The sequence below is a fragment of the Oryzias latipes genome, chromosome 3 (genome assembly GCF_002234675.1).
Source record: "Oryzias latipes chromosome 3, ASM223467v1".
Classification (NCBI taxonomy): Eukaryota; Metazoa; Chordata; class Actinopteri; order Beloniformes; family Adrianichthyidae; genus Oryzias; species Oryzias latipes.
This window is the reverse complement of record NC_019861.2, coordinates 19024334-19051341: the sequence shown is the minus strand read 5'-3', so window position 1 is coordinate 19051341 and position 27008 is coordinate 19024334. Positions and strand designations below refer to the sequence as shown.

At 38.1% G+C, this 27008-nt stretch overlaps 1 protein-coding gene across 14 annotated transcripts in view; it reads right to left on the bottom strand.

Moving 5' to 3' along the window:
- LOC101165134 (pleckstrin homology domain-containing family A member 7) overlaps positions 1-27008 on the bottom strand; it is a 66637-nt gene that overhangs the window by 3543 nt on the left and 36086 nt on the right. For 6 of the 14 annotated variants that reach the window (XM_023953433.1, XM_011489456.3, XM_023953436.1 and 3 more), the window contains 19 exons: positions 26255-26433; positions 23506-23934; positions 22721-23261; positions 20742-20825; positions 20256-20390; positions 19418-19471; positions 16572-16640; positions 15417-15497; positions 14102-14251; positions 13397-13498; positions 12065-12176; positions 11240-11430; positions 10272-10463; positions 10057-10174; positions 9846-9937; positions 7400-7615; positions 3388-3615; positions 574-707; positions 345-493 (listed from right to left, as the gene is read on the bottom strand). In XM_023953433.1, coding sequence (XP_023809201.1) covers positions 345-493; positions 574-707; positions 3388-3615; positions 7400-7615; positions 9846-9937; positions 10057-10174; positions 10272-10463; positions 11240-11430; positions 12065-12176; positions 13397-13498; positions 14102-14251; positions 15417-15497; positions 16572-16640; positions 19418-19471; positions 20256-20390; positions 20742-20825; positions 22721-23261; positions 23506-23934; positions 26255-26433 — 3256 coding nt within the window. The remainder of the gene's footprint in view (positions 1-344; positions 494-573; positions 708-3387; positions 3616-7399; positions 7616-9845; positions 9938-10056; positions 10175-10271; positions 10464-11239; positions 11431-12064; positions 12177-13396; positions 13499-14101; positions 14252-15416; positions 15498-16571; positions 16641-19417; positions 19472-20255; positions 20391-20741; positions 20826-22720; positions 23262-23505; positions 23935-26254; positions 26434-27008) is intronic. The other 8 variants (XM_023953434.1, XM_023953444.1, XM_023953435.1 and 5 more) reach the window with 7 other exon arrangements.

The following is a 27008-nucleotide window of genomic DNA, read 5'->3' as shown; positions in this document are numbered from 1 at the left end:
AAGTGATTCCTCCCCCGTCTGAAAGATTCTACATGGATTGCAATTAGAGACTATCTGAACCTGTAATAAGAATTAATGTTCGGTTATTAGGAAATGAGCGGCCTTACTCCCTGACTCCACACCTTACGTCTTTTTATCAATAGGGCATTCTTGAATATTTTACCCCCTTAAATCTTTTTTACAAGCTAATTTCCCCACAAAGCCATCAGTTTAGCACATTTCCTCCTCATTTGAAAGACAAACCATTGAATTTTGTAATTGTTTTAGGAAGGTACACATCATCAGCTCATGAATCCAAAATAATCAAAAAGGCACAGTGGTTTTAAATCATCTATAAAACTGACCTGCAACTAGTTTGCTCTTCAGTGAGGCTTCAGAGGCGAGAGCATAGGACATGGTGATGAGCCTCTCCTGCTCCTCCAGAGCTGAATCCAGGGTCACCGGCTCCTCCTCAGGTTTGTCCGCAGACACTGCTGGAGCTATGTTCTGCATGCTGTCAAATGAGTACAAAAAACCCAAACATGAACACTTATGAACAAATATTTGAGCTGTAAATGAGGACAAATTAGATACCTTGACTTTGCCAGTATGCTTTTAATACGCTCAACCTTTTTATGGCGCTCTTCCACTTCCTGAGGACTGAGTGGCTCCTCAGGCTCTGAATCCACGTAACGCTCTGGAATCAAAACCTTCTGAGGCTTGGACAACTGGAAAACAAGTGGGTTTAGTCAGGCTCTTAATGCAGTGGTTCTCAATTATTTTTTGCAAGACACCCCTAGGAAAAATAAAATGTCCCCCCCCACACACACTCGCGCGGTGACAATATATAGATTAGTATCTATAAAAATTATGTAAGTATACCTAAAATTGCATCTTTTAACATTAACATAAGAAAAATATCAATATAAATCCACTTTCAATAAATATTAACTTTATTTTGCCACATAAACCCTGCTATAGTCTAAAACAGAAAAGAAGTTTAAAGTGCCTGAAATAAAAAAAATCTGTCAGTCCTTATTTAAACTACAAACATTTTGACCGACTGAACTATTTGATGCTGAGAAAAATAATTCAATCAATAAATAATATTAAATGTGAATTGCTCTGAAACATCAACACTGCAGCACCAATATATTTAACATTTTTAGTCTGAAGAAATAGGTTAAAAAAAAAACATTGTGCAGATTTTTTATAAATGATCGATTGTTTATTTATGATCTCATAAAGTGCAGCAGTTTTCCTGCATTACCTACTGTCTTTATGTCAAATACTGACACCAACTAAACGACAGGCAGACAAAGAATACATTTATGGAAAACAAAGACACGTCATTAAAATGTCTACAATAGTTAATAAAGAATGACATTATAAGCATGAGCTGAGTAATCTAAAGGCACGTGATGATCCTGGTGTTGCGCAATAGAGGCTGCTCGTTCCACCTGGCAGCCTGAGCCCACTACTCCTCTTCGTTCCTTCACACACACAGTCGCGTGTGACAGGAGACAGGAGCGCAGCTGGAGGGACAGCAGTTCACAGTTTTAGGCTGAACTCTGTCATATAACAGATAATAGTTTTTCCAAGCACTGAGCCGCTGTCACCACCGCGTCCCGTTAAATTTGCGCTCCAGGCAATTTCCCGTATTACCTGTGCCTAAAACCGCTACTAGTGCGCGCCCCTCCCTTGCACTATTTGGGAAGCACTGTCTTAATGAGACCATGCACAAACAGAGATTAGCATTTAAATAAAAGTCATTTCAAGAGCTGTACCTTAGTGGAAGCAGCTCTCTGAAACTTTAAAATTATGGAGCTCACCAATATCTGCTCTCTGTTTACCATGTAACAAGTGCTGATTCAAAAGTCAGTGTTCTGCTTTAGTTTTAGCAACACAAAAATTCATGTTCACATTCTGTAAAAAAAGTTTTAAAAAAAATCCTGTCTGTGATGTCCAAAACCAGAATCCAGAGTTTCACTTCTTCCTTCGAATTGTGATTTTCTATATGACTATGAATTTGACACTGCTTGGCTGTTTTTAAATGTACCTTTTAAATCTGGTCAGTTCTTTATGTGAGCTCATCGGGGTAGGATATGTGGCTGTGCAACTTCTATGGAAGCTGAACAGAAACTTTTTAAAGTTTTTAAATTGTTTCGTTTTTATGGAACAAATTGTATTCACAAGTGATTTGAATTGTTTAAGTTGTATATTTAGGGATAACAAATGCAAAAAATAATGTAAAAAAAAAAGACATTGGTGAGAGGATCAGATTTGCAGGATTCTGTGACATCATAGATCCAAATAGAGTAAAATAAAAGTCACATTTTTTTTCACCAATTTATTGTCTTACTGCACCTAAAATGTGTGAATTTGTTACCTATAGGATAAAATAGAATAACTACAGGCAGATCCTACAAAAGATATCCTTTCCCTGTAACTTTCTTTATTACTAAATAAACTTTTTTTTTAAGTTTTGGATTTGTATCATCATTTTGACCCCAATTCCACACCTGCTCAGCTGGAAATCAGCCAGGCTGTTCAGTTCTACTGCTGCCTCCTGCCTTTTACCAGATTCTGTCACCTGCCAGTCCCTGTCTGCACCTCTGACCTACCCTGGTGAGATTTTTCCGTTTTTATAATATGGTTTGAAAAAGGTAAAAGATTAAGAAGAGGATTCCGATTTTTACGTTCATAATGTGTTTTTTTTTTAATAAAAAATGAGTCTGAGAAAAAGAGTGCTTATGAGGAGGAGACACCTTTAGGAGTCTGGTGTTGCACAAAGAGGAAGTGAAATTGTGTTTGTTTATGCTGATCAGCCTCAGAACTTCTCTGCAGAGGTGACTTCACCATGAACAAACTGTCACCAGTGAACTTTAGCAGTCAGCTGCCTTGACCTTGCAGCCCTTTAAGTGACACAATGCAGGTCAGATCACCACTGCTTATACTGAAATTTTCCTTCAATGGTGATCAAAATATTTCTTCACTGCAACCTGTTCTCTTCTTCTGTGCTGCCCTTCAGAATGGAGGCCTTCTCCAGAATGCTTAGTTTCCTTCACCTTTTTTATAAACTGAGTTTGCAAATAGAACAGTTTAACAAACTCCTACAAATCATTTTAGCCTGTCTTCGGAGCTGTTACAATCTTCAAGTATCAAGTGCACATTTTTTTCGTGGTGTGTTAATTCTGTTGCCTCATGGCATTGAGGTTAAAAGTTCTAATCTGTACACCGTGTGATTTCAGAGTGAAGTAAAACTTGTTCAACAAGTGTATGTGTGCGTTTAAAATCTACAGCTTCTTCCCACAGGAAAGACAGCACAAGTGTTGGCTTGTTGGCTTTAAATCTGAGCACAAGCAAATCCGATTCCAGACATTGTGTGTCTAGAAAACATATAGTTACCTCTTTACTGAGATCCAGCTCGTAGTCCAGTGGCTCTAAGTCAGCCTCCTGGGTGGGAGGTGTGGTGGTGAAGAAGCGGAAAGTCAGCCATTCATCAGAGTGCGAGCGCTGTCTCTCTTTGTGTTCAGGAGGTTTCTCCGCTCCCTGGACACTCCTAACAATCTGAGCTTCCTCCCCTTGAACGGCTCGCTCAAGCAACTGCAGGTCAAACTCCTGCTCTCTCTTCCACTGGACAGTGTACACAGGAAAGACACAGAGAGTCAAACAAACCACAGGGTGCTGCCATGATATCCATCAGGCCAAACTGAAATGCATCATGTGACTCATGCAAAGCGCACTGTACGGAAATCTAGCTCTGAACAGATTTATCAGTATTTAGCAAAAAGAAGTGTGCATGCATATGTGAAAAAAAGCAGAGTTAAATATGTTAAAATATGGATTTAAGTTTCTAAATGGAATATTTAGATCTGTCAGTTAGGCAGCTCCAAAAACACTGAAGTGGACAGCTCCAGATGTATCGACAAAAATATGAAAACACACTCTACATTCATGAAAGACAATGAGAAAAAAAACATGGCAATAAGATTTCTTTGGAAAATACCATTTATTTTTTCCCCCATCGTTTACATTGTTAATAGAGACAACCTTCCACTTAGCATTCAAACTGAAGCAAACAATCAAAGCTATGCTTTGATGTAAAATGGAAGCCATTTACCTCCCGGTTGGTTTAAAAATAATGCTTTGCTCCAAAAAAAAATTTACGAAACAAAAGCAAGTGCTGTCTCATCATCAACCACCACATATTATCCTCTGAAGTAACAGAGGAAAAAAGAAATTGGAACAGAGACACGTTGATCTAAAGGCGCAAATTACAAACAAAACATAAGTAATTCTCAGATGTTGCTCGATTTATACACTTTACAATCACTATCCACTTTATGAGGCACACTTGTCCAACTGCTCATTAACCCAAATTTCTAATCAGCCAATCACATGGCAGCATTTCTATACAAACATAGTTCAAACCAAGCATCAGAATGGAGAAGAAAAGGGAATGAAGTGACTTTGAACATGACATGGCTGTTGGTGGTAGACGGGCTGGTCTGAGTATTTCAGAAACTGCTGATCTCCTGGGATTTTCACCCACAACCATCTCTGGGGTTTACAGAGAATGGTAAGAAAAAGAGAAACGATCTTCAACAAGGCAGAAATGCCCTGTTGAAGCCAGAGGTCAGAGGAGAATGGCAAGACTGGTTCAGACTGATAAAAAGGCAACAGTAACTCAAATAACCACTTGTTACAACCGAGGTCTGCAGAGGAGCATTTCTGAACACACAACACGTCCAACCTTCAGGCAAATGGGCTACAGCAGGAAAAGGCCACACCTTGTGGTTCTCCTGTGAGCTAAGAACAGGAAACTGAGGCTACAATTCGCACAGACTCACCTTCTGTACAATAGAAGACTGGAAAAACATTGCCTAGTCTGAAGAGTTTCCATTTCTGCTGCAACATTCGGATGGTAGGGTCAAAATTTGGCCTCAAAACATGAAGGCATGGATCCATTCTGCCTTGTATCAGCAGTTTATATTATAGATATATAGGGATATTTTCTTTGCACACTTTGGACCTCTTAGTACTAACGAGCATGACTACCTGAGTATTGATGCTAACCATGTCCATCCATTTATAATCATAACTGCGTGGTGCTCTCATGTCAATATGGACCAAACTCTCTGATGTTTCCACTACCTAGTTGAATCTATGCCACCAAGGATTAAGCTAGTTTTGAAGGCAAAAGGGGGTCCAACCCGGTGTTAGCAATGTGTACCTTACAAAGTGGTTGATGAGTGTAGATCAGCTTTAACTTGCCTTAAAGATGTATAACTAGCTTTTCTTCCCCCCAGAAGTTTGCAGTTTGTCAAATGGGTAATTTCTAGAACATTAAGATTCTTTTTTTGAGGGACCATGACAAAACAAAAGATGCACAGTAAAGTAAAAAAAAAAAAAACATCAGAATGATTGGTGGTCTTTCTTTCTGTTCATTTCTGCTTCATTCATGCTGACTGTTAATCCTGCCTGTTTGTTCCCTCAGTCAGACAAGGACACTTTTTTAACCCTTGTGCTATCTTAGATGACCCCACCCTTGCATTGACGTGTCCTCCCTACCATGACAAAGGTGGATAAAGGTGGAAAGATTTCATGTAATCCATGGACACCAGTAAGGTTCACAAATCATTGAAGAAAAAAGGTTCAGCGCACTGTCTAGTGGGTCTAGATGACCCAACTCCCAACGTTAAAGTGCCTAGGATAGCACAAGGGTTACACAACCAACCAGACTTGAAATAAAATGAGGTAGAATATAACAGTGACCTACATTTGACAGGATTTTGGATGGTTGTCTGTTTTCCACTTCGAGCTTTTTTACTTTCTTTTTTTTTCAAATTTTTAATTGTGTAAACTTAAATAAAAACATTTAAAATCTGAACATTTGGTTAAATGCCAATTACTATGGAGCAAAGTGAGTTACCATATACATGCAGGTTTTCTCACAGAAAGTAAGCCAGTATATCCAGAAAAACAACAGGACTCGAACACATGCTGTGAATACACTAAAGTACCTCATTAAGAATCTTGCACAATCTCAAGATATACGTAAATGCACAATTTGAACCCTTATTGTAAAATGTTTATTATATTGTGAGGTTGAGATATGTGAGCTTTTAGGAAGAATTGTTAATGGAATGTAAATTGGTTTTGGTAAGTTTTGTAAGGTTTATTAAATTACTTTACTTTTTTATTATTATTGGGGATTATCAGTTATTCTTATATATTTTTCTGACATTCGCGCACACAAATAAACACACAAACACACCTACAAACAGATGTAGAGCGCAGAGACTGCAACAGCAGCGATCAGACAGCACAAATATAATAAATGAGTTAACAAAAAAGTTGATGATACTTTTCTTATATAAAAAATGTAAACAGATTTTAAAATGAAATGGATAAAGGGATGTTAGTGTCATGATTTGAACTTGTCTTGTTTTTGGTCCTTGTTCTGTCTTGTTTCTGTTTCCTGTTTTATTTTGAAAGTCTCCTGTCTTGTCTGTTTTCTTGAGTTTTACTTCCTTTGGTCCCCATCAGCCCTGATCGTGTCCACCTGTGTCTTGTCTGCCCTGTCTGTATTTAAGTCTTGTCTCTGCCTTCCTCCTGTGTTGGTCCATTAGTATTCCTGTTCTGGTGTTCATGCCATGTCATGCCCTGTTCCTCGGTCCTTGTCCCTCGCCACGCCACAGTGAGTTTTCGTTTGGTTTTTGTCATCCTGCTCTGCAGCGCTTTTTGTTTGTTCTTTTTGTGCATTAAAACCCACTAGCCCTGATCCTTGCCTCCTGCCTCTGCATCTGGGTCCAACCGGCTCTCGAGCCACCTCACCGTGACAGTTAGAATGTGTACTACTCAGAATTATTTGAATGTTTGTGGGAATTGCTACAAAAACCTGTATCTGAAGTAGCCTACTTTGTATGTTATAGTATTATTTCTGCTTTCAGATAACAGATCTGAAAGAACTGTACATGCTTGTAAAAAAGAAACCTTTGCACTTTTGTTTCCAGAAAGTTTCAGTTTTGTAATGTTTTGCTACAGAAAGACAAGCAAACATGTAACTCATGTCTTGTTAACTTTGTGGATTACGTTTTAGAATAAAAATTACTGAACGTATTGATTATTTGACATACAGACACATGTCACTGAGTCTACTTAAACTAATCGTGCTATTTGAGTAAAAATGTCTGCAGTAAAATTTTATTTATAAATGACTGAAAACAACATGCAAAAAGAAAAGTTATAGCTGCACAGTGAATTACCAGACTGCACTCATATTATGGCTTCCTTTTAGCTTAAAAATATCAGTGTAACATAACAGAGTAGGAAAGCATGCATTACTAGTGTGGATCACCGCCCAGTTCACTGCATGCATGCAAGAGTGACATGTATCAGCGCTTTAGTAACATACTGATCCCAAGTCGGCTGAAAGTGGGCGTGAGGAAGAGGCGCGCGGTGATGAAGATGCATGCCGGTCTCCATGACTCAGAGTGCGTTTCCGCTGGCGGACGAGGGCCTTCTGGTGTCTCTTCATTCTTTCCAGTTGTTCATCGGCGCTCATCTTCCCCCTCTGCTGCTGCACTACATCCCCAGAGTACAGACGCTCCAAGGCACTTTTTGGTTTCTCCTGAGAGGAGTAGAAGGAAATAAAGTTAAGAAGAAGAGCAAAAGGTGCAGATGACAGCAAAAAATAAAGAAAGTAAACAAGCAGACCTAATAACCAGCTGAAAGTATCCTTAAGCTGACATTTTGAAAACAGACACACCCAAAATAAGCCTTTAAAGCTGATGCTACAAAGAGAGACAACGTGCACATTTTTATATGCAAAGGAACATTGGTATATTATTTTGTATTACAGATGATATCAAAACAATTATATTAATTATTGTTTTTAAGATTTAAGCTCTTGAACAAAAATGTTCATGGACAAACTGCCTGGAGCTAAACGTTTTTTTAGAAAATATGTGTATAGGAGAAAATATAGCTCAATCTTACATGCAAAAATGTCAATTTGAATGGAAAATAATATACAAACATGTAAAGTAGCCAAGCTGCCCAAATAGAAAACTGAAAATGTTATCAGGTCAGTAGAGCAGAAAGTCAGCTTTGCAGTCAGAAAAGGTGAAGCGTGTCTCACAAAGGAGGAACGTAAACAAATAGACTACATGAGACTTGTGCACAGTGTTTACAGCAAAAAGAAAACTAAATGTAAGGTAAAATGTTAAAAGAGAAGCATGCAGAGTATAAAAACTATCACAGCTGACATGACCCTTTATGGATTGTTACCAGACTGTTGTTGGCACTAATGGAACACAGAGGGAGACACTGTTTTTGTTTAGGATGTGATTGGAGGTGCATCTTCTGCATCTTTTCTCTGCGAGGGGTGGCAGTTACATGCTTGCATCTCATCCGTGCCTCCAAATTCAGCAAAAATTCAGTTGTCTCTCTTCTGTTAATTGTGAAAACTGTTTTTTTAAGAGACCTTTATCGCTTGTATTTTGCAGTATTCAGAACCTCACACAGCGGTGTAAATAGTAAACGATCAATACAGAAATTTATTCCCACACCTCCTTATATAAGGCATATACTTTGAAAATTTACACGTTTGTTGGGTATTTTTTTTTTCTATTCAACGTGACTGATTTACCTGTGGAAAACCCTGCAGAGCTTCATGTAAAGTTGACAGAAGAGGGAAAATAAACACAGAAAAAAAAGCTTCTCTTATCACATCTTTTTTCTTTTGTAAACACTGATGTTTGTGTTAAAAAATTGTGAATGTGCATTTCAGCTTCTTTTCTCCAACTTTTTTTTGCATAGCATCCTTTATAAATGAAGACCCCAAGGAGGCAATGCAAAGCAGCTCCACTGGCTGGGAACCAGCTGGGCAATCTAAGTGGCTGCTTCTTTAATACCACAGTAAAAAGTCCTTACATCTAAAGGAACATATGTTGGCATGCTTGACAAAATGAGACACACACATTCCTCATTTACATTTCAAGTTAAGCTTTCATTTGAAAGGGCTCTGGTTTCTACTTGGTTGATAAGCCTTTATATTTTCACTTATCAAGACACACAAGCAAATCTTTATTGTATGTTAAATCTGTCTTTTGAGGTGAGCACAATGTAAAAGAGCACAAAACGTGAGCATAGTGAGAAATAGCAGCTACTTTTAATTTGAAGTCATTTTGTTCTACAGCCAGTTTTTGAGAGTGTCGATCTCTTTAAAGTTTTATTTTTAGTTAAAAGTAGGTCAAGGCACAGTATTGTGAAAAATTATAATGCAAAGGAGCTGCAACCTATTATCCTATCCCTAGCCATCATTTATGTTGGCAATCCCATCTATAAAGGAGCTAATTGTTTAAACTATATTTGAAAAGGGAAACTTTTATGTGTAACATTTTAAAATAGTTCTTTGAAAATTCATACTAAAATGAGTTGTTTTAAATTTTAGATTTCAGTGTTCAATTTTTTACATCAGAATCACAAAAGCAGTCAAAGAATTTAAATGTAAAGAACTCAATTGCCTTTTTGATTGAAACAAACAAACAAATGTTTCTGCTTCCTTCATTTCCCTAAATTCCACATATCTGATGCTTCTCCTCGCATAACCGCTCATTGTGAAAAAAGGTTCTAAGGAAAAGACATAACATTGCATTTATCCTACAACCGACCTTTCTGAGTTCCCCAGCACCATTTTGTTAACTTAAAAGCGCCAGAATGTTTTACATCTGCAACAAGCGTCAAAAGATTTCTCCTAAATTCATACATTTCTCTGTAGAATTGAAGACATGGAGAGACATACTAAGGATTTGCAGTACAAGACTTTATAATTCTTTTTATGCAATTCTGTGCCTCACCTTCATTGCAGCTGCTGAGGCTGATCTCCGGAGAGTCACATAAGAGGAGATACTTGAAGAATGATTCATTCGTAGTGAGGAGCCAGCCGATCCTAAGGAGGGGGGGTCAACAATTATTAAACCCTGCTCTTAACTATACGGCCATTGGTGCAATATTCATAATTGATTACAAACACTATCAGTATATTGGCCTGTCTCTCAATTGTTCTACCTCTACTGGGTAATGTCTGGTAACCTCCATCGTGCCTAGGTAGTGCAACACTTATGTGGCTGGAGCCATCACCAGCTCCCATGAGCTCCGGATCACTTAAGAAAGGCCTGAGTTCCACCTGGGGAAAAAACACAGACATTTCACATGAGAAAACCCTTCTTATCTGGGCATAAAAGGTAGCAAAAACATCAAAAGTGAATGTCTGCTAGATTCACCTTACTGTCCCCGTTTGTGTACTGTCCAATCTCTCTGTCCCTTTTCCGTTCATCTGACTGTCGTTTGAGGCCGCGTACAGACGTGTGTCTGATGACTGTGGTCTCCCTAGGCAACGGTGGCACAGCAGGAGGATGCTCTTCAGGACTATAGAGCTGAGGTAGAGGAGGTCTAGGAGGTACATCTTCCTCACTCTGCATACAAAATAGTGTCCTACTTGTAAATGTCCTAGTGTGAGTCCTCAAAGGTCACTTAACATGGATGGCAGACAGATGGTTTAAAGACCGTTTTTGCAAGACAGAAAATATTTTTTTTTCTTGAAACAAGGGTTATTTTCCTTTCTTAAGATTCTGTTTTTGCAGTGCAGAATCCCATTGGTGTTGTCAGAGATCATCAGTCCAGTTAATGTAAACTTTGGAAAACACAATTCAATTGATTTTTTTAAGTCTTTTAAAGGTAACTGCAGTCCACTTGTTTTTGCTTCAACATTGGTGTTTATTGCATCTGTTATAGCTATTTTTTCAGCTTCATCAAACAGTATTCCTTTAACAAGTATTGCTACTTTGGTTTACAGTAAGGAAAGTAACAACTTTTAGTAGTCAAAATTGAACTGGTAAAACAAAAAAAGATATTTTTTGTTAGTTATTTACCCCTAATATATATAAATAAGTTTTTTACTCTTACAAATACCCTGTCTCACTGTTGTGGCCCCAAATTTTTATGTAACCTTAATAAAAGTTTGATGACAAAAAGTTAATGTTTACAGATCAAAAGCACAATGATAATCTTTTTTAAGAAAATATGTTTTGTAGCATTTTTACATGTATTTGTAAAAATAACAACATTTTCTAAACTTATCATGTCTTTTGCATTTTTTTTTGTATTTCTAAAAAAAATCAAGACTGGTGAGTTTTTTTTAGTCTGGAGCTAGGTCTGAATGTGCAGAAACATCTGTCGGAAAGTCACTCACCCATTTAAACCCACTGGAGGTGGTTGCAGAGTGCTGTAATGGTTGCTGGCTGAGATTACAAGAAAGGGTGTTGCTGTGAATGCTTGGGGTCTGCTGCTGCTCCTGCTGGGACAATCTCATCTCTATAGCAGATGGGCTTCCAGACAGTGAAGAAACTGAAGGCACTGACACTGAAGGCACAAATTTCCTCTCTGGGGATGAAAATCGTACATATATACACAAATACTGCAGAGATGTTGCTTTTTTTAACTATGCAAGTAATTTAATCGATTAGTTGAAAGAGGACCAAGTACACAATTTTTCAAAATAGAGATATTATTTGTTCTATGGTCTTCAAGGGAAAAGCTATCTGATTATGTGCAAAATGGTCCCAAGTCCGTTGTAATGTATTGACTATGCTTGACATTTAAAATGCATTAAGTGCAAAAATGTCTGGACTTGGGCCTCTTTTGCATGGGTTTAGCTTTATCCCATAGATGGCAGCACTAGTTATCCAATATGGCAGCACCCCAGTTTAATTCAAGAAGGGCCCAAGTCCAGAGACTTTAGTTTGCTAGTCCTCTGAAATTATAACAGTGAGGTGCTTCATATTATAGCATTTGTAAGCTATGAACTGGTGCTAAATCTGGGTAAAGTATTAATCATTTGGTGTAGCCTCCCTTTAAGCAATGCAATTAAAATCATTTCATGGAAAAAATAAACCTCTTGGACTTGGGCCCCTTTTGAACTAACCGATTAAATTATTTAAGAATAAAAGCTAAAGCAATTAATATCATGCTTTATTCCAACACAATAATACATTTTGTAAATGTGGGGCCTCCAGACCTGGGTTGGTAACAGAGGAGATGGTGACTTTATAGTTGGCTTTATTGGTGCTGAGGCCAGCGATAACATCCTCAATCCTTCGCAGCTCCTTCTTGATCTGGGCTTTTTCTTGCTGTTCAGGGATAAACATAAACACCCATCAGATTCTCTTTACATACAGCACACTTTCACTACTCACATTCCAAGGTTTGCACTTTTCTTAAGCTGCGCTTACGGCGTTCACACTGGACAACTGCTACCCAATACAAACACATGTACCTGCAATTGAAAAAGGCTTGGTACGAAATGTTGAAGCGGTGCAAACCTCGCTTTTTTTCACAGCTCTATTCCGGTACATGAAAGACTTGATGTCATATAATTCAGCCACAAACCACAATTATTCATTTCTTCATTTCAATCTTGTTAAATTTTTAACTGGTTGGCACTTCCGAGCTTTGAAAAGGGTGCTACCCTTGCGTCACTACCACATCTAAGTCCCAAATTGGTCAAAGTTCAATTGGTTTAACCACTGACACACGTTTTGTACATAGAGCCTGAAAACTGACTTAAAAACTGTCAGCATTTGTGAGCCAGTGTGACCGTAGAATTACAGTAAATAAGCTTCTTTGACAAATACAGAACTTTCAATTAAATGTGATGGGGCGACTTTAATTCTCTTGTCAAATTAAAACACAGCTGTATTCTGAAATCTTTTTAAGCTCTCAGCCATGTAAAGCCTAAAAGTGAATGAGTGCTTGTGTGAGTTGCATCACGAAGGTTCGAAGAATGATTTTTTTCCTAATGTAACATGATTTTGCACATATTTTTAACTTTAGATACTTGATCAAATTTTTCTATGAAAATATCTGAAAAAGTGTTATGTGTATTTTACTGATATAGTATTATTTTTTTAATCATATAAATGACTTTTCTAAGTAACATAATCTGCATATATTTTGGATAACTGATCTGCATTTGCCATGTTGATTTCTAAAAGTTATTTTTTACAAAATAATTTATGTAATTCATCTTTGTCATGTGCTTTATTGATATTTCAGGATTCAATTCTGTCTGATAAAAGTTATGAACCGGATATTGATAAATCATGTAATAAAATGGTTACAGTAGAACAGGGGTGGGATTATATAAGTTCGCTTCCTTCCACTACATTTCAAGCAATATTTATTAATGTTAATGTTAATTTATTAATTTATTAATGTCTAATAATCCTAAGTTTGATTCGTCATTGTATGAATGTATAACTGATGATTGTATTGTTTTTTTTGTGTATTATTCTTATTTGATTGCTTGAAATAAACCATTTCAAATCAAATTCAAATCAAAGGTGCAGACCTGGGTGAGATCAATGCGGTTCAGCTGTCCCTGCAGGCCAGACCTCAGCCAGTCAACATCCCTCTCCAGTCTGCTGTACTCGTTCCATGCGTTCTCCATCTCCTATAAAACAGAATGCAACATCTGTGGAGTACCGTAGTCACAGTTTCTCATGAATTTGTGCTTTGTTTCAGTAGTCGAGAAACACAGAGTACGGTAAAGATGTGCACCTAAAACTGTGACAAATCAAAAGTTAGGAGAAGGGGCCTTCAGTTGCTTTAATTTTCTTAGGCTTTCCTGCTTGGTCAGTTCTCCAAAAGTGAGTCAGTATTAATTCATATACTTAAATACACACAGAAATTGTCTAGAGAAACAGTTTAATTTAAATTAACGCAGCGCTAAGATGCCAAATCATGTTGATTGGTATGAACAGTTTGGTAAATCATTACTTCCTATTCAAACAGTACATATTTTGAATATCAAGCAATGAAGCACACTAATTATTTTCTCTGTCTGCGCAGGTCCGTCCCCCACTCACTCATATTGAATCATTTTGTACCAGCTCTCGAAACCACCAGAAAAGGAACAGCTAAAAACAGAAGTGAGCTCGTATCTTGTTTCTAGCTCGCTGGAAAACAAGCATTCAGCAGAGAGGCAAACACCATAACACTGTTGGAGGAGGAGGGCATTGCATATTTTAAGTTTAATCAGTCAAGTGGGTCTTACTGTGGAGACTTGAGATATTTCAGCCCTGATGTGGACCACATCTTCTTGTAGCAGTTTTTGCTGATAGGCAATTTTCTCAGCATGAGAGGGCTGATCTCTGTACTCCTCCATTTGTTGATGGGAAACATCCAGCACTGTCTCCAACTTGTCCTAGGTAGCATAAAACAGTGGAGGATGTCTCTAATAACAAGAAAGTAGAGAGAAGTCTCCCTCCAGCCTGATTATTTTTGGTTTTTGTATACAAGTTAACAGGTTAAATAATTTAATCATGGAGGAAAATTCATTATCTAAGGGCTATTAAGGGCATATCTGACATAATTCACACCCACTACATGTAGTATCATTAGCAGCCACCAGAGTTTACAGCAGCTAAAAGTAAATCCAGATGAACAACTTTAATAAATTCCACTATTATACATTTAAAGACCCACTCCAATGAATTTTCTTCTTTGTTGGGTGTTTATAGCCTAGTGTTCTAGCCTCCTTGTCATGATGGAAGACACATGTAAAGAAAATCAAGATTAAAACTTGATTTTTTAGTATTTCTTCAAATCATGGGCAATCAGGAGCAGAAAAAAATGCAACTAAAAAGAGCTTGTTGTTGTTTTGTACAAATTTCAAAAGGCAGGTCACAAGCTTCCTGCTTGCTCCTTTCGGATGCATCCTATTGCAGACAAATAGACATGTACGTCTTAGTTTTCCTTCTCCGACATGGCATCTGGCTCAATATTGCTCGTGTAAACAAATGCAACAAAGGCGTGTAAACAAAGTCAATGATGGGACATGAGAGCATGCATACTCCTCACGCCCACAACAAGAGGCGCATTTTTGAACTACAGCCGCTCTGCAGAAACTATGTCCTAGAAAACAAGACAGGGTTTTTTTCATTTTGCTTAAAAACAGCATACCGGAAATTATAATTAAAAGGGCACTGGGAACGTTTTAACAATATATCAAAAGATGATTGGAGTGGTACTTTAAATGCAAATTTAATTGAGATCATAAATATGAAATAAGTTTTGTGCTTCGTGCTAGTTATTGTTCTAAATTTAACAGTGAATAGCAAGGCCCGAATTAGCTTACTCTTACACTGTAGGAGTAACTAGTAAACTGTGAATTTCAGATCTTTGCTAGCTGTACATAAAAATCACCTAAAATGAAAACACTTAAAACAGTATACACACTTGAAACAAGCTAAATTGAATCAGGCTCATTTCACATATTTTATCAAACAAAGACATCAGAGAAAACTGTTTTAAACTCACAGTACCAAAAAATTAAAAATAGGCAACTTTTGTAATATAGGACAAAAGACCTTGTCCTCCTTCAAAGTGCAAATCCTGGCTTCTAGCTCCTGCAGAATCTTGTCTTGTTCACAAAGTCGACTTAATTTCACCTAGAGGAGAAACAAATTTGAAAAATAACAACAAAAAATGAAGAAAAGCAGAGAATGAAAAGTATTTGACCTAAACTGGCAAAGACATAAACAGCAGAGTAGAAAGAGATGAAACAGCAGTCAGAATAATATATACAGCACTTGTTTACAACACAACCGCTCCATTCTCAGTCTTCGTTCAATGGCAGATAGACGAATTGATTGTATACTGTAGTATTCATTGTCTGTCAATAAGGCTTATCTTTGGGAAAAGCCCAGAAGAATTCTCATTTCTCATTGAGAAATATCAAAAGGCTCACTGGTGTCTGGATTTGGAGCGTGTTTCACCCGTAATCGCCATTATGAATGATCATAATCAAAAATACATATTTTTACTCTTGGAGAAAGCCATGTTTACTGAGGCTGACGGATTTGTTTTCCCAGAAATGGGTTATGTGTTTATGAAAACAACATAAGACTGCCTAGTTGACAGTCTTTTTCACACTGTTTTTTTTTCTCAGATCCATTTATCATTCTGTTCAATTAATTATTAAGCTGTTTTTATTTTGCTGCCACATATTGTTGTTTTTAATTGCATGAAATATTCATCGTTTCAACAAAATTACTTGAAATTTCTTATAAATTGTTAAAGTGGAACAATGCTAATGATGAAACGCCAGGACATCCATATTATTTACCTCTATTTAGCGAAAAACAAAGGCTGAGAAGAGCAGGATCAGGAAAATCAAACTGAAAAATTTAACAGCTCTACATCTAAAACTCCCATTACATGTATTTTTCTCTTTAAATTGCAGGGAGGAAAATAAAAGTGGTGGTCGATACTCTCAGGCCGGCACTGTGCTGAGTGGATGGGTGTCCCCACAGTGTTGCAACGCACATACGTTCCATTCCCTATGCAGCCCCTGTTTACCACAACTTAAGAACACACAGACAGAAAAACGGCCCGAAAACACACAGCAAAGTCGGAATAAATTCAGCTCTCTCTGAGGGGATTGTCAGCGATCGGAAATGGAGATCTGACAAAAAGAAAGGCTGTTCATTTTGTATATCTCGAGAACTCTGAGATTTACTCACGTCAGCTTCACTTTCCGCTATTTTCACAGGTCTCGATCTGTCTTTTTTTAAACTCTCATGTCCTGTGACCTAAAATCCAGTCACAAAAAATAACAATTAAGAGACATTCAGTCGCATGCTTTAGCGCATTTCACCAGGCGGTTTGGTTCAACAGAAGACACTTTTTACTTGCAACTCAAATAAGCCAAATCAAAATTTGGAAGAAGATAAAACAATTCAATGTGACACAAATTTATGCTGAAGCAGTGTTTTCAGCATCTTTGTGTTGTAGAAAATCATAAAAAAACCCTCTGAGCTGCTCTTTCAAGACTTACTTGCACAACCACATACAATATAAAGGGAGTGAAAAATATGCTGAGAATGAATATTTATCTGTGATAAAGTTTGCGTGAAAGGCTGACCATATGCAAACATACCCATAAACATGCGTATTCCTAGAGCCTTTCATTTCATAAAGCTTTAGAAACACCAAAAGGCGGTATGATTCAGAACATACATTTTTAAAAAGAGGCTTTTGCTGTAGCAGATTTAGTTTGAAATGAACAAGTAATGAATAAAGTATTCTATACTGCACTTTAAGGATCTACTGTGCATCAATGACACAACCTCTCTACTATATATAATCCAAATTAATAAGATTTTTACATTAAAAAAACTTTTAAAATTTAATTATTTTGATTAGATTAAAACAGTCCTAAATTTTAGCTTTGTTTTCCTTTAATATTGTTTATATTCAATGCTTAGTTTATGTTGCATATGTATTTTAATCCTCTCTAAGCGAAGCTTACTAGATTCCATTCAACCTATTTATTGTTGATTTAAAAAAAAATGTTTGGAGGGCGACAGAAGTATTGGGACACAACTTTTATTCATTGAATCAATTTGATTTAATCAGACAAACACTTTAAGGATGTCATCATGGCAGAAAGCCAAATATGGAGAATGAGGACATTTCATTTGTGATGGATAATGCATGGCACAATGTTGGTAATAGTATAGGAGAATCATTGGAAATAGCAGCTATGTCGTTAAATATTCCGTTAAATCAGACAGCAAACCGAAATTGCAAACCCAAATGGACTCATATTGGTAGAGGCACCTGTAAAGCTTTGTGCTCAAACAAGATGGCAGGCCCCTTGATTTTCAAAGTAAAAAAAGTTTCAATGTTTCACCAATATTGCAAAACATTTTGGATAATGTTCAGTTTCTTTTTTTTCTGCACGTGCACAAGGCGACCTCCATAAAGATGTAACTAAATGTTTTATCAGAACTCTGAAACTATTTCAGATAAACCTATTGGGAACCTGGTAATGGAAAACCTGAACCTGTATTTTTTAAAATCAAACTTCAAATTCTGAATGCTTAACTTTCTGAAAACTCTAGAATGATAATGAGCAAAAATATATACGCCTTCCAAGACAAGTGAAAGCAGTTACCGCTCCAAAGAGATGGCCATCTTAAGTGTGAAGGTTCATGCATTGCGATGCAATCTCATGAAAGTTTCTAGTAGTAATTTGTCCCAACACTTCTGTCCAAGGCTCTCATAACACCTACCAATCTGCCAAATACAATATACTCTACAGTTGAAATTGTACTAGGGTAGAAAACATACCTCAATGGCGATACATGAAGACTTTTAAAAGAAATATCCTATTTGCACTTGTTTCATTTCACTTGTCAAGTATAATATTTTCGTTATTCAAGGGATATTTTACTTAACAAAAAAGCATTTGTGTTGTAAATTTTGACATTGTATTACATTTTCATAATTCTTTTTAAAAATCACAGAGATTAATTTTTTTTATCTTAAACAAGAGACCATCATGAAAGTAGAGGCCCTAATATGGAAAATGATCTTTTCATTTTGTACCACAGCTTTGTGTGAATTGGTTCATTTATTCAAACTGGTTTTGGAAAGTTTTGACTTCCAGGTAAAAAAAAAAAAAACCTTGAAAATACCAAAAACTGTTTTGCCACAGAAATCTTCAAGAGCAGCACAGAGTCTTCGGGCTATCTCTAATGCTCTAGCCGGCAAATCATGAGCAAAGTAATGACCAACAGACTTTAGATGCAAACAGAATGCTTCTTCACATGCAAGGAGGTTATTTACCGTGAGGGCCTGTGTGAGTTCATCTCAAATGAAAATCTAAAATAAAATAAAATGTTGGGGTATGTCATAGCAGATGATCTGACAAAGGGATGAGGAAAATCCAGTGACATTCCCTGATATGCATCACATTCCATTTGAAAAGCTTTTGCATAGATCCCACATTACAATGAAATTCAAGTTGAGTTTGTCAAGACAATGTAAACTAAAAGAACCATCTACTCAAAAATTTGTATCAGCTTTAAACTGGAAAAATATAAGTGTTATGGTTTTGATAATAAAAAAGATTTAAAAAAAACAATAATTTGAAATGTTTTGCTCAAATTTAAATACAGTCTAGTTTTTCTTTCAGACAAATGACACTTGGAGCAGACTGCATCTCTCAGAAGACGGCAGGTACATGGGGCCCACATACTTAGCTAATTTTTGACTAGACTTATATCCCATCTATTAACAAATGAGTCAATGATGTTGTTCCAATCAATACTGGATGTGTGCATGTTGGATGTGTCCCAGTATTGATGCAAAGACAGTTTTTTATTCTCAAATGGAAAATGTACAAAATGAGCATGTCCAAAGGCATAAACTGGGGCAGAAATTAAAGAAGTAAAAAGACAGAATAAGAGGACACAGGTGGGAGGATGCTGGAAGCAGCAGAGGGAGAAAAGGATCGTAGCATTGAGTGGGGAGATGAAGAGGATGAAAATGACAAAGTGGCATTTTATTTGTTGAAGCCCACCTTCAGATCTAGATATTCCAGGTCCTTCTTCAGTTGTATGTAAGTATCATCAGCCTTTGAATAAGTAGTGGAGAGATAAATCAATTGAAATGAAGCTGTAACGTATAATGGGCGGTGAGATGACTCCAAAAATGTTCATTTGTTTCCATTTTTTCTACTGAAGTTATAGGAGCAAATATTTAATTATTAAAACTGGTTTAACTTCTCATATTTGACATAAAACATTTTTCGAATACACGTTTTGACCATGACGTGGTAAAACGGAGTGATTCTAATTTACAATGAGCATGGAGGGTGGCCAGAGAATGACTAGAAATGGCGAGGAAATGGGAGGAGTTATCATTGCTGAGCACCAAGGCAACTTTACAGTGCTCTGCTTGTGTGGCAACAGTGTACTTTCCTCACAGGCTGGAAGGACAGAGACCTGCAGCTGCTTCACAATGATGACCCCAAAACTAAACCATTTATTGGTGCAGAAAAACAAATGTGCTGGGTTTTTTTTGTAATTCATACATCTGACAGAGAGAAAGAGGAGTCGAAATTGCAAGCACATTTGACAAACAACATGCTTTAAACATGGCAAGTTACAAAATACACACCACACAAAGCTCTGATGGCATTCTCCTTTAGAGAAGTGGGACTTGTCAGGAAGTCATAGTTGTGAAGGTAGTGAAAACAGAGTGCAGCCCATGCCAAAATGTTCGAATAAATACATACAACCACGTAGAAATAGTTTGGATGGTTGAGATGACAGGGAAGTGATTGCGCAGGAACAGTTGGGCTTAGAAAGGGACCATGATGCACTTTGCTGCATGAGGCTTGAATGAGGGTCCCTGACCTGCATGCTGTGGCCCAGTAGGCCGGTGTGCTGGTGGTGCTGCAGGTGTGCAAATGCATTGCTGGGGCTATGTACACCAGCCAGCTTGGCCTGGTGCCTCTGAAGTTGAATGAGGAGCAGAGTCAGCTCCTCTGGCTGCAGCCAAGCCCGGGTTAAAGGGGGCAGAGGCCAGCGAAAGCACAGAGGGATGAGAGAAAATATTTGATAACATTTGGACAAAACAGTAGCTGAGAGAGCCAAGTGGCACAAAGGCCTGCATACTGCTGTTCCTGCTATAACTGCTATTAAAATATAAAATATGCTAGATTGAACAAAGACTTAGCTTAGGTTAGAATCATGTAAACACTTTTATTTAGTAAAAACCCTTCAGCTATGCTTTCAGTGTTGAGCTGCAAATGACTGTGCTTTTTCAAAGACTTCCTACTTTTCTACACAAAAACCTCAACTCATTTAGCTATTTTTTTTCAAATAACACAAAATTCATACCGTTTTGCCGTGCAAGCTGGGAGCACTGACAGTGTGTGTGATGTATCCCATGGCTGGCACAGACCTTCTCTGAATTTGGGAAGTCTGTGGAGAAATGCAACACATCTTCTTGTATTTAGATCTTTAAAATCAAACAGAATGCCTAGTTCACTAAGTTATCTTCAATGGTGTTAAAAGTACAGAAACCATCACTCTATCACACCAATGTAAAGTTATCACATTGCCTCCAAGTATCCAAACAAATCTGACTACACAGCAGATTATTTTTCTTTTTAATCCATCTTTTCTCCCTTTCCCAACTCTAAACTCCTATTTGAAACAAGGTGTGCCAAGAGTTTTAGTTGCTACAGGGCTTGGAAAATGTGACATTTTTGCTTAACACACAGAATTAGCAAAAAGCCAGGCCCACTTCAAAACCTTAAAAGGACACAAACAACAAGAGATTTAATTAGCAACCCATAAATTAAACGAAACCTGCTTTCTTAAAATAACATTTGTTTGCTACCAGCAATAGAAGCACTGTAAGCCGCTCCTTTGAGATTCCCATGCCACATTTTTTTGCTGTATAAAAGGTTTTTTATTTAAATGCGAGATCAGAAGAAAGAGTCCGCTGCTGATGTCTGAGATACTGTAAAGATGTTTATAGGCTGCTAAGAAGCCCTGGGCAAACTGGATTAGCCACTAATAAAACATACTTCCTAATGATATTCCATGGAGGCATACATATTGCTATAACGTAGGCGCACTCCAGCCAAAGAGCACCATCAGCTTTGGAGAAGCTGGGCGCAATAGAGCCAAGACCAGACCGAAAGAAGGAGTTCCCACAAATACGGCCTGCTTGCACATGCTCTGTGGCTGCCTTTGTTGAAAGGACAACTTCCTTTCAAGAGTTTTCTGTAATTGTGCATCACTCCATTCAGTGGTTGTAATTAGTGTCTTGACTTTTTTTTATGCTTGTGCGAGGCCATGGGCTCGGTTGTGAGACTTGTGTGCGCCGGCGACTGTGGTGATGGTTTGGTGGGTTATCTGTTCACATGTGGAGGGTGTGGAGGGGAGACAGCACAGGGTGTGGATAGCGGGACGTCCTCTAGCTCCGGCTTCTGTGGCGGTTGCTGTTCTGTGTGAGCGTGTGTACACACTACACTGGGTTTGGGGAAAGGCTGAGGATGCATGTTTTCGCTCAAGCACACTCACACCACCTGTGGAGTAGGCCTGGGTGTGGACTGTGTGAATGTGCAAATGATTCACACGAGCATCAAAGTGTGTGTGCTGAAAGGTCGGAGCCTTCTCAGGCTCTTCGTGCTAATCTTCCCATGGTGTGAGCTCACATATTGACATCCCAGACACCTCGCATCCACTTTTCAAAGCAACCGTGAGAATGAGAGTTTTGTCATTTAACTAAACACATTCATCAAATTTACAGCAGTCCAGTGCCAATAACAGGCTGGTGTTTCCTCCTTGTTTGTGTACTCTGTTAAAGCCCCAATGAACAAATCATGAAACCAACAGTTTCCAAGCTGTCCATTTGATACTCTAAACAAGCATCACAGCTGGGATAGTCTGTATTACTAGTCTGGGAACACTGGTGTTGTCTTTGATTCCTTTTATTGAGAATGCTGTAACTACCAATCAAAATTGTTTCACTGCGATTTTCTCAGGTTATCTTTACACACTTGCGAATCCAATTTGAATGATTATTGCTTGGAACAACCTATGGAAGATAAGCTGCACACATTTTACCATGTTGTGCTTCTACAAATATGGGAAAGAGGCCAAAGTGATTGGCTAGTTAGGACAAACGTTCACACACATTTTTATTTACACAAATGTTAGTGGTGCACTACTGCAATTAGTTTTTTTAATTATATGCAAAATCATATTTGTGTTAATATTTTAAAATTCTATTTGTGTTATTGCAATCATTTGATGTCAGGCAAAGCAAAAGCTGGCAGCTATACTTCATTGAATGGGTGTCCTACCTGGAAGAGATGTGTGCAAAAATGGCCAGGGGAGCTTGATCTTGTGCTATCGCCGGGGCACATGTCATCCAGGGGTCTAATTGTGCGTCTGTCTGAAGGAGTGTGCGGCCTTCGAGGAGAGAGGGGCTTGAATGAGGAGGGCACCGATGGTGGCACTTCACACGGTGATGGAGGGACAGAGATGGAGCGCGGCATCTCTACAGTGACTCTGAAAGACGAGGAGTCGGTGAAGTTTGGCCCGGTGTAAATAGGAGCGGTGGGGCTGCCATGCCGAAACTGCTGCCGCTGCTGCCACTCGTACAGCTGCCACACCATCCCCTCCTTTGTGGCCATTCGATCATCGGAAGACATTCGAAAGTGACTGAGCCGGTCATGGGCGTACTTATAGTCACTGGGAAGGTTAGATGTTAGTGGAGGAGAGCTACTGCCTGATGGAAGACGATGGGACTTTGGCAATGACTGGTAGGTGGTTTCCACTGTGCTGGATTTGGGTTTTAATGGAGGCGTCCGCCGTGGGAGGTTGTACTCAGCAGAGGGGGTACTGATGCACAAAATCACAGAAAAATCTTTCATTTTATATATACTAAACATTAGCTATATTCAGAGTATCATATTAAATGTGCTTATGTTAATTAAAGTCAATCGTATTAAATCATAACTCATTTCTAAACAGATGAAGCATGAGCAGTTCTTTTTCCACCAGAGGGAGACAAAGCCACAAGATGAGATCATCTTTATTCATTCTACAGAAATCAAAAAATGACGGTTGACTCAAAAGGACTGACCTCTTTGGCGCCTCCCCTTTGTGAACTTTGACCCACTGTTCCACCTGAGCCAGCGCATTTTTCCTCTGAACTTGCTTTCCAGTATCTGTCCTTGAAACAAAACCTCTCTGAAAGACAACATTTCCGTTCTGCTCCGGTGGAAGAGCCACTTGGATCACGGCTGGCTTTGTGTTCTTCTGAGTGACACCATTGATGGAGTCAGGAGACTGTCTTTCTGCTCTTTCTTGTGGGGCAGACTGACTGGGTTTTCCCTGGATCTCCAGCCTGTACCTCGCCTCGTCCTCATAAGCCAGCCGGATACCTTTATCCTGAGCTTCCTGCCTGTCTGTTCTGAGAAGTTTCTCTGACTGAGAGGAGTTCTGGGTGATGTGAATGTGGTTTGTCTGTGGGACTGCTTGCTGTGCAGTCTTCTCTGGCCTTTCCAACTCTCTGCAAAAAAAAGACAAGGTTTGATGTGGTAAAGCTGTGAAGACAAAACTGATATGACCTTATGATTTCTTTCTAAAGTGACACGATTTGTGTAAATTGAAGACTTCATGTTTTAGCAATTACACAAAGCTAAAGTGACAGTTCAATAATCTTAACATATACAAATATAAATTACTAAAATAATAGAATAACTGTGACTTTCAAAATGGCTTAATTCAGAGTATAAAGATAAACACAGGATGTTTCTGGAAAAACGGGAAGATTCGTACTTTTTTACTGAACAGCAAATCGCGATGTTTATTGTTATTATGAGCTGTTTGAAGCAGTAAAATAGTTCATGGCAGAAAAGAACAAAACGGATCCAGGGGAAAATTAAAAACTCTTCCTGATCTGACACAAATTGAATTGTCTCCTTTATGAACAACTTGAAGCTTTTCAAACAAAGTGCACATTCAAAACGGCCATCATTCCACTTTCCTTCTTTGCGTAGCTCACAGCAGAAAGCTGCACTCCAAATGAATAAAGCGCAGAACGTGACGCTGCTTGCGCAACTGGACGGAAACGACCGCAGATCACTTTTCTCATTGATCCTTTAATGCACAGACTGACTGCCTGAGATCCTTGCTTGTCACTGATGAGGCAGCGAGAGAACCAGAGATGATTGAGCTGAAATCTCTTTGTTACGTTTTGGAGAACAGAGAAATCCCCGTGTGTAAAAGAGCTGTTCTCAAGCTGCTGTCAATGGTCTCCTCAATATATGTCTGTGAGTCCCTGTTTATTACCTTGAAACACGTAAAATCAAGGCATCGGTCCGTTCTGACTGACACTCACGTAAAGGAACCGATCAGAGAGGCTACAACTGGGCTGGGGGTTAGCCCCGCCTTCAAGACTTTTGATGCAAAAAGTCAGTCATTCAATTTTAAATTAAAAAAAACATATAAAAGCAGGATATTCTAATGAAGGTAAAAAATAATTCAAGTTGCACACAACTGAAATGTAATGTATTTAATGTGTTCATTGTGAATATGAATCCCTTAGACACCAGAAGGATGCTATGTCCAGATGTTTGTGTATTTGTTGGTGTAAGGGTCATTGAAAGATGAATGTTGAGATACAAAGAATTACCAGTTAAATGATGAATGGTGAAATATTCAGTTATTCAGAGTGAGATAGAGAGAGAGAGAATGTGTGTGTATGAGATGAGAAAGAGGTGCCTGTGTGTGTGGAAGGGGTATCTGACTTCCAGGGTAGTCGCTGTGTTAACTCTGGCTAAGCTGTATTTGATGTGTGTATTGAGGGTGCACACTTTCCTTGAAATAAACACAAGTACAAAACTTGCTGTACTGTTGTAGGGAGAGGAGTGTTTTATGGAAAATATTACAGCTTTAATTGCGTGTTTGTGTGTACGTCTTGGCAGGTCAGTGTGTGGTGTGGCTCTTTGACTCTCACAGTGAAAAAATTCGTCTCTTAGTGTCAAACTTGTTCGCCACCCCTGCACTAGAATGTCCCGCTTAAATATGAGATATCTTCTTTGAGAGTTAATAAAATGAGCTCAAATGTACTGTGTGTGCTTGAAAACAATACAAATAAGATATGTTAGAACAATGGATCCTTGAAGAGTGGACAAAGATCATTATTTAGAATTTGGACTCACCTCCAGGTAAGGTTTAATTTAAGGAGAATAAATTATAACACTAGAAAAAAAATACAATTTGGCAAAAAGCTCCAATAAATAAATAAAAAGAAAAATAATAAACACAACTATAAAAACCTCTAGGTGGCATCGTTGCATAGAAAATGTTATTTATGAAGTATATGCAGCTTATTACTTCATGGGCTTTATTAGTTTTCAGAGCATTGACCAAGACTACTGCAATCCCAGAGGAGATTACTATCTTTTTTCCTGTAAACGATTCTGAATATTTGGAAAATCTAGTTTTCCAGTTGTTTTTGCATCTTCTGATAACTTCCAAATTCTCCACCAGCAGCTGAATGTAACACCCAATCAAAAATATCATAAACCAAGACGCAGCATGTATACAAACTTAAATACACACAAAATGAAGACATTGGTGTGCCAGAACTAGGAAGAACAGCTGAAGCTACAGCACAAGACTGTTCAAATACATAAATCCAGAATGATTTTGCTTTGAATCACAATATTAAAGGTTTTTTCTTGATGAGTTTTACGTGAGATCATTAAAACTATTCAATAGTTTTGCTATGCTATGCTATGTTCTGCTATGCTTTATACCTATTTATTTTGGTCCTAATGGAAGATCGACCAATTGGAAACTGTGCTCTGCAGAGTGAGACAAACCTCTTTACAGTGTGACTCTGCTGCATCAGTGCAGCCTGGTTCATGGCCCTTATCCAACCATTCATGTCCTCCTGCGTGTCCGCACTGAAGAAATATGTCCGCATCCCACAGTGTTCTGCCTGCGAGCCAATCACAGAGTTCTTATTGTAAATGTAGGAGCGCATTCCAGTATGGCTCGCCTATCGCAGAGGGAGAGATTAAGACAGAGATTGAGGACAGACGTGGGAGATTTTTAGTCAAGCTGCAAAGGATGATAGCAATTAAAAACTTTCTTCATCACTGATAGCTGTCCTATTACTAAAAAAGAAATAAAGGCGGGGGCAAAGTTTGTTGATTCTGAGAAAGCAAAAAGCACAAAACGCTGGTTATATATTTCCTTCAGACTCTCAAGAAAGCGGTGAAAAAAAGAGACTTTCAGAAGCAAAGAAAATACAGTTACAAACATTTTTTAACCACTTCGGTCAAAGATCACACAACCACATTTCCTAAATCTTTGTCCTGATATTCTTTATTATCTTTATTCATTTTATTGTGCAGTATTATTTCTGCATCGATGTAATTAAATAGACAGTAGTGCCACCAAGTCCTTCCAACTTCATTGGGTTAAAAAGATGTATGAGATCAGTTGGAAGGTTTTAGCAATATTTTCTAGGGATAATCATTTATATCTTTTAATCCGACTCAAATATAGCTTTCCTTTTTATGAAAATGTATCTTTTTCTCATTCACACAACCTTCTTGGATTAAAGCTTCA